Source organism: Lithobates pipiens, unplaced genomic scaffold, assembly GCF_037356315.1.
Source record: "Lithobates pipiens isolate NorthernLeopardFrog02 unplaced genomic scaffold, aLitPip1_a1.2 Scaffold_30, whole genome shotgun sequence".
Classification (NCBI taxonomy): Eukaryota; Metazoa; Chordata; class Amphibia; order Anura; family Ranidae; genus Lithobates; species Lithobates pipiens.
The window spans coordinates 130,044,124-130,055,567 of record NW_027507791.1 but is presented as its reverse complement, the minus strand read 5'-3'; the positions used below and the strand labels follow the sequence as shown (position 1 = coordinate 130,055,567).

The following is an 11,444-nucleotide window of genomic DNA, read 5'->3' as shown; positions in this document are numbered from 1 at the left end:
TCCGGATTAGTACCACTTTGCTAGCTTTTTGTTACCCTATTTCCCAATTTTTTTTGTGCTGCGTTTCGAATATCAATTACAAAATTTCTTAAAATGCTGCATTTTCTCAGTTTTAACAGTTATGTTTTCTATTTTCTTCTGTGATTAAAATATGCGTTTGAGATATGAAAAACATAGCATTCTGTTTTTATGTAAATTTTACACAGAGCATCAACTTTTTTGGCACTAGTGTTGTATAGAATATTGTACTTTCTGATAAATTTGATAGTGTCCACATTTTGTATAATAATTCATTTAAAAAAAAAAATTAAAAATGTTTAATACAATAGGTTTAGTGAATGTACAAATTACAAAAAACAAACAAAAACAAACACCTATATATTGAAACATACAATATAAACACAGAGAAGGTGACAGTGTGAATTAAGACTAAGCTGAAGGAGAGTGTTCTCCAGTCTAGAAGGAAAGATATGAAAATCTAACACACTGCTTCTTCTGAAAAGTGCCTGCGGATCCTAAAGGGGACTAAAACGGGTTTCAAGCTGGATGAAGTAAATACATAGCCCATCTTGACAGCTGCTGTCCAATAACTGTTCCATCTCATCTTTGAGTTCCTTTAAAACATATGATGGAGATTCACTGTCCGTATTCAATATTTTGGAAAAGAAGGAGTTCCAAAGTTCCCCACGCCATAAACTAGAAACAGACCAGAAATAAAATGTGAGAAAGTGATCATCTGCATTGAGTATACCACTTTGGGTCTTATAGTGCATAACTCAATTCTGTATATTCAAACACATAGAAATGTATATAGTTTAAGTGTCTTAATGGGGTTGTAAAGGTAAATGTTTTTTCATCTTAATGCATTCTATGCATTAAGGTGAAAAACATCTGACAGTGCTGGCGCCCCCACCCCCCCCCACCCCCATTTTACTTACCTGACTCAAAAGTCCCGCGCTCGCCCCAGACGTCCTCTTCGCCACTCAGCCTGGCCGCTGATTGGCTGGAGTGGATGGATTGAAAGCAGCGCAGCCATTGGCTCGCGCTGCTGTCAATCACAACCAATGACGTGGCGCGCCGGGGGCGGGGCCGTGTGATACAGCGAGCGGCTATAGCTGCTGGCTGTATCACGGGAGCGCGCCTGCAGATGCTTCTCACCATGCGAGGGAGCTCGCATGAATGTGAGAAGTACCTGCAGGAGGAAGCCGAGACAGCCGCTGAGGGACCCCAGAAGAGCAGGTTCGGGGCGACTCTGTGCAAAACTAGCTGCACAGTGGAGGTAAGTATAACATGTTTGTTATTTAAAAAAAATAAAAATACCTTTACAATCCCTTCAAACATTCGGCCTCCAGAAGGTTTTACCCCCTTCATGATCAGGGCATGTTTTTTTTATATTCAGTACTGTGCAATTGCGTGGTCATACAACACTGTATGCAAATTAAATTTATAGTTTTTTTCCACACAAACAGAACTGTTTTTTTTTTAGTTTTTTGTTAATTAGAAATTTTTGAAATGAAAATATTTTCTACTTTATTTTTTATTTTATTATTGGATGCGTTTTATAAAAAATTTCTTCAGGAATTTAGGCCAAAATGTATTGTGCTACATGTCTGCTAAAAGAAAATCCAAATGAGTGTATATTAATTGGTTTCTGTGAAAGTTATAGAGTCTACAAACTATGGTATATATACACTGAAATTTACACAGCTATAGACGCTATACTGGTAATGGCAGTGATCAGTGACTTATAATGGGACTGTGATAGTATGGCGAGCAGTCTGTCACTGGCTGGCACTAACGTAGTTAGTGACACTAATGACACTGGCTGGGAAGGGTTTAACATCTAAAGGAAATCAAGGCGTTAAGTGTGAGCCCAACAAGTGTAATATGTGCTGCTTTTACTTACTGATCTGTCTGTTTTTTCTCCCTTCCTTTTAGGGAGAACAGCCAGATCACTGTTCTCTGTACGTGTGCTTGTAAACACAGAACACTACCAATCAGCAGGTTTTAGCCAAAATCATTGGTTGAAATCTGCTGCCAAACTTCTGCTGTATCCAATCACTGCACTGGTCAGCAGGGAGCACATGCATACCGCCCCAAACACAGAAGCAAGTCAGCAACGTACATGTATGTTGCCAAGCCTGCACCTGCCGCCGACTCGAAGTAGATTTACTGTGAGCAGTCGGTAGAAGGTTACAGTTTACACTTAATAAACAGCTATTAATAACCAACAGTTTCAACAAGGAGCCTTCAAAAAGTTTGTTTAAAAAATATATATATATATAATAGAGTTTAAAAAAGTGTGGAAACGTTTTGAAGAATCCTCATATTAAAAACATATTACTGTGGCTATAAAAAGAGGAAATCTTAATACGAGCCAATCTAAAGGGAACTTTCATGAAATTATATCTTTAAACACTTCTAATACTCACACCCGTCAGACTGATATGAGCATTACAAGTTGAAATAGTTTTTAGCATGTGTTTCTCTGCTCACAGTTGTGTTTGCTAAGCAGAAAAAACATGGCAGTATACATGGGCTTCCTTTCCAGAACCAAAACACAAGGTGCTCCTACCTCATTCCAACAGGCCTCGTTAGCGGATACATACTTTCCCTACAAGGGTCAGAAATGCTCATGTGTCAGCCGACTTCCATAAATCCTGAATGAAACTATGCTGTTTAGTTATGCCTCTTTCCTGCTCTTCTAGTGTTCTATGCTCCAACTTCACCACATAGTAGATATTCAGACTTGCATCTGGGCTGTAACCCCAGAGGATCCTACTAGGTATTTTTAAACCCTTCTGCTAACCTTCCTTTTATTAGAAGTCTGTTTCTGATATTTCCTGCATGGAATAGCACAGGCTGTGGAAAATGTGCATGAAATCGAATGCCAATGCAAAACTCTGTTGCAATGCCATAGGCCGACACAGTCTGGCTTAGCTTTACAATATGCTTTTCAAAGAACCACCAATAACTGGCTTGTATCAATTCACCAGCATCTCAAAAAAAATATTTAAGTCATTTATAACAATTATTCACCTGGGAAATGCTTTGTTGATTTTCCATACTGAATCTTCACGATGAACCTCCAGAGACTTGCTGAAGATCATCAAGTGTACCACATTTGCAATGCCAAGAAGATCCACCTGGGGGCAGCAAATTAAAGTGGTTAAAATGACACACTTATCTAATTCAATTAAAGCACAGTATGGGAGCAAAACACATTTTAACATGATTGCAAAGAAAAAAAAAAAAAAAAAGAATCAAGTCAATAAATACTGCCAGAAAACCACCACTGTACAAGTACCATTAACTTAAGTTAAACAAATAAATGTATACACAGATACATGAGCAGGGTGCATTTCTACAAACGTAATGACATTCAGTTCTGTCTGCATACCAATTATGGCTCTCCATACCCTAACGGTCAGTATGTTAGTTCATGTCGCAGTTGTTAAAGTTTTACAAAGTCCATGTGATGTGTTGTGATAAAATGTATGCCTGGATCATTTTATTGTACTGTTCACAAAACACAGTAGAACTGACCTTACCACAAGAAAAGTGTAAAGCCAACCTGCAGATTTACAGTGCAAGTTACTTATTTTCAGTTTCATGAACCTTTGCTTTCCACCGTTTCGCAAACACATTAAAATGTATACATTTTTGTTATTTAACAACTTAAAGCGGAATTCCACCAAAAAAAGGAACTTCTGCTTTAAGCACTCCTCGAACCCTTACATGCCACTTTGGGCATGTCATTTTTTTTGGGGGGGGGGGGGGGGAGTGGGGGCTTCGTTAGGAGTGGGACTTCCTGTCCCACTTCCTCCTTCCGCCCAGGGACCGCCAAGGCATCTCCTCCTTTCGCCTTAGGCGGCCTCACCCTCTAGTCGATCTCCTGGGACACGTGACAGTCCCCAGGAGATTGCCTGTCCACTCGGGGAGCGCAGAGCGACTCGCGCATGTGCCGTGCGTGCCCGGCCGTGAAGCCGAAAAGCTGTCACAGCCGGGAGCCCAGAGTGGCAATGGAGGCGCCGGCGGAGAGCAACGCTCCATTCAGCCACATCACTGGACCGTGGAACAGGTAAGTGTGTTTATTAAAAGTCAGCCACTACACTTTTTGTAGCTGCTGACTTTTAGTAAACATAAAAAGCCTGGAACTCCGCTTTAATACAGATTTAGCTGTTATGTGTGGTAGAAATTTAATATAAAAAAATTTAAAGTAATTTTGTTTGCGAATGTCAAATTTTAGTGTATTTCAATTATAAATTTCCTTTTGATACACATTTGTGCAACTATCACAGGACCTGAAAAATCAGCAGCACAAACGTTTTTATTCTACCTGTGCTTTCAGAAAATGTATGGTCTGGAGTGGTTTTTTACATGTTTTGAAAGAGGTCACTGGAAAAAAAATAACCTCGAGATTTAGGTTGCTTATGCATAGTTCTATTTAGGGCTGCAACTAACGATTATTTTCATAATTATTGTTTTGATTAATCGGAAAATAACCTTTAAAAAAGTGTGGTGTATAATTAACTTAAGATGTAAAGTAAAAAATAAATAAAAAATAAATAAAAAAAGGCAATTTATTCGTAACCACTTTAGCCCCGGAAGATTTTACCACCTTCCTGACCAGAGCACATTTTGCGATTCAGCACTGCGTCGTTTTAACTGACAATTGCGCAGTCGTGCGATGTTGTACCCAAACAAAATTGAGCTTTCTTTTGGTGGTATTTGATCATCTCTGTTATTTTTTGTGCTATAAACAAAAAATCGTCAATTTTGAAAAAAAAAAAAAAAAAACACAATATTTTGTACTTTTTGCGATATATGAACCCCATTTTTTTTTTTAAAGCAAATTTTTTCTCAGTTTAGGCCGATATGTATTTTTCTACATATTTTTGGTAATAAAAAACAAAAAAAAAAACGCAAAAAGCATATATTGATTGGTTTGCGCAACAGTTATAGCATAAAATAAAGTGTGGTATAACATCTTAGAGTTGCTGCTTGGAAGTTTTTAGCCAACAGCGCAGTTTTTTCCTTTTTATAGCAAAAGTTATAGCGTCTACCAAATAAGGGATAGATTTACATAATTTTTGTAATTTTTTTTTTTTTTTACTAGTAATGGTGGTGAGCTGCGATTTTTATCGTGACTGCAACATTATAGCGGACACATCGGACAATTTTGACACATTTTTGGGACCATTGGCATTAATACAGCGATCAGCGCTATAAAAATGCATTGATTACTGTAAAAATTTCACTGGCATTGAAGGGGTTAACACTAGGGGGTGATCAAGGGGTTAACTTTGTTCCCTAGTGTGTGTTCTAACTGAAGGGGGGAGGGGACTGACTAGGGGAGATGACAGATCACTGTTCATACTTTGTATGAACAGACCATCTGTCACTTCTCCCCTCAGTTTACACACAGAGATCCCAGTTCTCGCCATGTTACGAGTGATCGCGGGAGACCGCATCGGCTCCAGGGGGTGAGCCACGCACCCCAGGTGGACACCTTAGGAAGCGACGTAACATGACGGCGATTCGCCTGCCCATGCCATTCTGCCGCAGTATAACTTCGGCAGCTGGTGGGCAAGCGGTTAAAGTAATTGTAAAGGCTATTTAAAAAAAAAAAAAAAACATGTTATACTTGCCTCCTCTGTGCAGTAGGTTTTGCACAAAGCAGCCCGGATCCTTCTCTTCTTTGGTCCCTCTTTGCTGCTCCTAGCCCCTCAGCCAGCAGCTTGCTACAGGGGTGCACCCAAGCAGAGTCAAAGCTCTGTGTATCCATTCAGACATGGAGCCCCAACCTGGCCCCCACCCCCTTCTCCTCAGGAGTGTACTGGATGGCTGAGGGGATCGTGGACATTGCTGGAGAGAGAAGGAGCTCAGGCATGTAATTGGGGGATTGGGGTGCTGCTACACACAGGTTTTTTATCTTAATGCCTTTACAACTCCTTTAAATATCTATATGCAGTGGTAAATATAAATAACCAACTATATAGTTAGGGAGCAAAAATCACGAATCCACTTTGAGAATAACAGACGAGATATACTGTATATACGATTAGAGGTTGAATCTGGTAAATATCATCAGACTCAGGAGATCAAATTTATTTAAAAGGAAAAAATAAATTAAAAAAATTAAATACTGTTTCGCTGATTTTCAGACAGAACTGTAATATATTATGTATGACAGTCTCCCTTGTCATAGGCAGGTGGCTGATAAAAGCTACCTGTGCCTGCTGTCACTTATAAAAATATATATATATTTTTTTTTATGGCTATCATAACAGCTTACCTGTAAAATCCTTTTCTTCGAGTACATCATGGGACACAGAGCAACATAGTAATCACTATGTGGGTATATAGGCACCTTCAGGTAGTGGACACCAGTATACCCAATACAGGAAAGTTCACTCCCTATATAACCCCTCCTCCTACCAGGAGTACCTCAGTTTTTGTAGCAAAGCAATATACGTAAACCCCAAAAAGAGGGGCAGGAACCCTGTGTCCCATGATGTATTCCAGGAAAAGGGTTTTACAGGTAGGCAGTAATAAAGGATTTTTGTACTCACCGTAAAACTCTTTTCTCTTAAGTTCATTGATGGACACAGCATCTTCATCTTGACCTTAGAGTTATATCGCCCCTTCAGCAGAGGAATAGGCAGAACATGTTAAAAACAGCAAAACTGCACAGTATCGCCCAGGGGGCGGTCCTACTGGCTATGACCCCTCATCACACTGCATCCAGCTGCTCAGTTCGTCAAAAAGCAGCACAAAACGAATAGGAGGGGTGGGTGCAGTGTCCGTCAATGAACTTCAGAGAAAAGGATTTTACGGTGAGTACAAAAATCCTATTTTCTCTTTCATTCATTGACAGACAGCATCTTCCCCTTAGGGACATCCCCAAGCAGTGTCAAAAAAACGAGGGGAAAGAACAGCAAGAAAAATTAACTCCAACGGAGGAGTTGTAACCTTAACCAGTTCCCTACCACGCTGATGTACATCGGCAGAATGGCACGGGCAGGCATATTGGCGTACAGGTACGTCCAATCTTTAATGCCGCCCTGCCATCACGAGCAAAATTTTTGTTTATAGCACAAAAAATAAAAACCACAGGGGTGATCAAATACCACCAAAAGAAAGCTCTATTTGTGGGAAAAAAAAAAAGGATGTCAATTTTGTTTGGGAGCCACGTCGCACGACTGCGCAATTGTCAGTTAAAGCGACGCAGTGCCAAATCGCAAAAAGTGGTCTGGTCTTTGGCCAGCAAAATGGTCCGGGGCTGAAGTGGTTAAATGGCCGCCTGCAAAACCTTGCGGCCGAAGCAAGCATCTGAAAATGCGCTCACATCAACCTTGTAAAATGTAGTGAAAGTGTGAATGGACGACCAGGTCACCACCTTACCCACCTGGGAAACGGACGCTTGATGTCGGAAAGCCCAGGAGGCACCAATTGCTCTGGTCGAAGTCATCATGACAGGAAAGGGGGGGGGGGGGCGTCTGCCCCCTTAGGGCATAAGCCTGAACCACGATCTGTCTGATCCACCAAGAAATGGAGGGAGTCCGACCCCTGAAAAGGAGCCGTAGCAGACAGATACACCCGCAGAGACCGGACCATGTCCAACAAATGCAAAACAACCTCTTTGGGCTGTGACGGCTGAGGACATAAGGACGGAAGAACAATGTCCTCATTTAGATGAAAGGCCGAAACAACCTTTGGAAGAAATGACGGCTGCAGGCGCACCACCTTATCCTTGTGGAGGACCAAGTAGGGAGACTTGCATGACAAGGCCGCCAACTCAGAAACCCTCCTGGCAGATGTAATAGCCACTAGAAAGACTACTTTCTGAGAGTGTGTCAATAAGGGGATCTCCCTAATGTTTTCAAACGGCGGTTTCTGAAGCACAGAGATTCACCAGATTCAAATCCCATCAACCCCCCTGAACAAACGTACTCACCAATGAGTCGCCAATGGTCGCTGAAAAAAATATAGCCAAAGCTGATACCTACCCCTTAAATGGTGCTTAAGGCAAGTTTCTGATCCACTCCTCGCTGAAAAAACAGCAGGATCCTAGAAACTGAGTATGTGTGCGGACACCGTCCCATCTCCTCACACATGGAGATGTAGGCCTTCCACGTACGATGATAAATCTTCTGAGATGATGACTTCTGTGCCCTCAGCATAGTGGAGACTACCAAATTCGACAGACCTCGTTCCCTTAGCACCTGGCTTTCAACAGCCATGCCATTAAAGCCAGCGATGATAAAGCAGGATGAAGTATTGGACCTTGCGACAGAAAGTCCTCTTGCATCGGCAGCCACCAAGGAACATCCGCCACCATTCCTACTATGTCGGCATACCAAGGACGCCGAGGCCAATCTGGGGCAATCAGAATCACCGGAATGCCCTCAGCCTCCACTCTGCGATGCAGATGTGGTAGAGGTTTGAGTGGGGGGGCAAATCAGCCGATAATGCCCCCATGGAGCCACCAGCGCGTCTGCCCAGGGATCTTTTGACCTGGCCACAAACCACTGTACCTTCCGATTGAGTAGAGAAGTCAGGAGATCCACATCTGGCATGCCCCACCTTAGGCAAAGGAGCCGAAACACATCCGGATGCAGCGACCATTCCCCTTGATCCATCATCTGGCTTAGGTAGTCCGCTTGCCAGTTTTCTGGAAGGTACATGGCCGACAGAGCCTGCACGCACCGCCCTACCCACCGCAGGATGTGAGCGACCTCCAGTGCTGCAGCCAAGCTCCTTGTTCCTCCTTGATGATTGACATACACCACCGCCGTGGTGTTGTCCGACTGGATTCTGACCGGACGCCCCTGCAGCCTCTGTGTCCATGTGGCGAGGCACCGCCTAATCGCCCGAAGCTTCAGCACATTGATCGGCAGGCGGGATTCTTCCTGCGTCCAGTGACCCTGGGCCGACTGCACAACCCAAACTCCCTCCCAACTGGTCAGGCTGGTGCCCGTTGTGATCACCGTCCAATGAAGGGGAAGGAACGAGTCCTCAGACCGAAGGGCTGGCGACCTCAGCCACCAGAGCAGGGAATCCCTGACAAGCTGGCTCACCCGAATTTGGCAATCCCATTTGGACGGGATCTCCTTTTGCAAGATTCGAGTGTGGAATTGAGCATACGGTACTGCTTCGAAAGTGGCTACCATGAGACCCAGGATGCAAAAACGCAGCGACGACCACCTGCGGGACACCAACAACTTCACAGCTTGAAGAGTCTGCAGCTTGTCCGAAGGGAGAAAGACTCTCGTCTCTGAGTCCAGAAGCAAGCCCAGGTACTCCAGGCATTGAGTGGGCCCCAACACAGACTTCTGGAGGTTCAGTACCCAACCAAACTCCCAAAGGGTTTGCATGGCGATTTCTACATCCACCTTTAATTTTGAGGCAGAAGCTGCTCTCAGAAGGAGGTCGTCCAGGTAACCCACGATTGCGATCCCTCATTGCCTTAGCAAAGCCAGAATAGGAGACAGCACCTTGGTGAAGACCCTTGATGCCCATGCTAGGCCAAAAGGGAGAGTTAAAAATTGGTAGTGCTCGTCCCGGACCACAAATCGCAGAAACTTCTGATGCTTGACGCATCTGGGGACATGCAAGTATGCATCCTTGATGTCCAGGGACGCCAGGAAATTCCCCTGATGGAGTGCAGAGACCACGGAGCAAACAGATTCCATCCTGAACATTTGTATTTTCACAAAGCTGTTGAGGGCCTTGAGATCCAGGACTGGATGGACCCCTTCCTTCTGTGGGACTACAAACAGATTGGAGTAGAATATCTGAAACCTTTCCGGTGTTGGCACAGGTACTATCACCTGCGCAGCAGCAGATCCTGTACTGCTCCAAACAGGGCTTCCCGACGAGCCGGAAGAAAATGAAGGTTGGAGGGGAAAAAAAAAAAAAATCTGTTTGGCGGACAAGAAATAACCTTGCATCCTGATGAAACCAGTTCTCAGACCCACTGGTCGAAAAGTAGGCAGGTCCACCGAGCTGCAAACTCCCGAAGGCGACCCCCCCACCTGAGAATTGGTCGGGGGCAAACCTTCATGCGGCAACAGATTTGTTGGCAGGCTCGTTTGGCTTGCGAAACCAGGGACGCTTTTGTCCCTCAACGGGCACCTTGGACTGTGGACGCTTACCTACCGACCCGGGCGGACGAAAAATCCACTTCTGAGTGGAAAAGGAGGGGCCTTGCCTATGGCGTGGCTCCTTAGCTTCCCTGGACTGTGGGAGCAAAGTACTCTTAAACCCCCCCCCCCGTAACATTCTTAATAATGTCGTCCAGCGAGGCTCCAAACAGCCTCTCTCCCTGGAAGGGCAAATCCGCCAGTGCTTTCTTAGATGCCTGGTCCGCAGATCAGCATTTTAGCCAAATCAGGCGATGTAGCACCACAGCTGATACTGAGGCTCTAGAGCACAAAGGGGCCATATCTAAGGCCGCATCACAGACATACTTAAAGCCCTGCACCAACTGGTCCACCAGCTCCACGCAGACCAGGGAAACCTGTTGCGTCTCCAACTCACGGGGCATCATTTTAGCTCATTCAGTAAGCGTCTGGAACACCAGGTTCGTAGCCAACACTGGCCGCAATGCTGACCCCATCACCGTGAACATGGACCGAGCAACCGCCTCGGCCCTCCTGTCGGCAGGGTCCTTGAAAACAGGGGTCCCTTCCACCGGAATCGTGGTTACCTTATTTAATCAGAAGTTTGTCCATTTCTTCAGGAAACTCTCCTCAAAGGGGTAATGCACCACCATCCATCTCGGGACTGAAAAGGCCCGCTGCAGGCTTCCCCACTCCTTGTAAATAAACTTAACAAAATAAGTTAGGTAAGGAAACACCTTAGCCGCGCGGGCCGGCTTATGGGACACAAAAGGGACGGACACCTCTGTAGATGCCACCGCCGTATCCTCCATCTTTACGGTATCCTGCACCGCTGTGATAAGTGCCCCTACAAGCTCTTTTTCCTGCGCTGACCCGGAGTCATTCTAACTGTCTGAATGGTCCTGGTCCGCATCTTCTGAAATGTCAGAACAGGGGCCTCTGCATCAGAGCTTTCCCCAGAAGACGGTGGGGTGAGGGGGCAATTTTTACCCCCCTTACTCCAGCACGCCGCTTCCACCCTGGCAACAAAGGATTCCAGGACCACCGATAGAGCGTCCATAGGCACCCCAGGTGTAGGGGAACCGGTTGCCATAACAGGGATGTCTGGGGAAGAAGCGCCAGCTTCTGCCACCATGCTGATCCACACTCGCCCGTCACCACTTAGGGACCCAACGCAAGTCACACAAAATGCCCACCCTCCTAGCTGCCACAGACTGAGGGCCCCCCCCCCCCCCCTCGCAGGACTCACCACCCTGACCCGGGTACCGCGCTGTGCTGCAGCTGTCCGCTCTCCCGTGTCAGCCACGAGGTGTGTAA

The 11,444-nt window shown here is 45.0% G+C and overlaps 1 protein-coding gene across 2 annotated transcripts in view; it reads right to left on the bottom strand.

Moving 5' to 3' along the window:
• Positions 1–302: 302 nt before the first annotated feature.
• BUB1B (BUB1 mitotic checkpoint serine/threonine kinase B) overlaps positions 303–11,444 on the bottom strand; it is a 156,685-nt gene continuing 145,543 nt past the window's right edge. For both annotated transcript variants that reach the window (XM_077464860.1, XM_077464861.1), the window contains exons 22-23: positions 3,040–3,146; positions 303–696 (exon numbers count right to left, since the gene is read on the bottom strand). In XM_077464860.1, the coding sequence (XP_077320986.1) occupies positions 516–696; positions 3,040–3,146 (288 nt within the window). In that variant the 3' untranslated portion in view covers positions 303–515. The remainder of the gene's footprint in view (positions 697–3,039; positions 3,147–11,444) is intronic.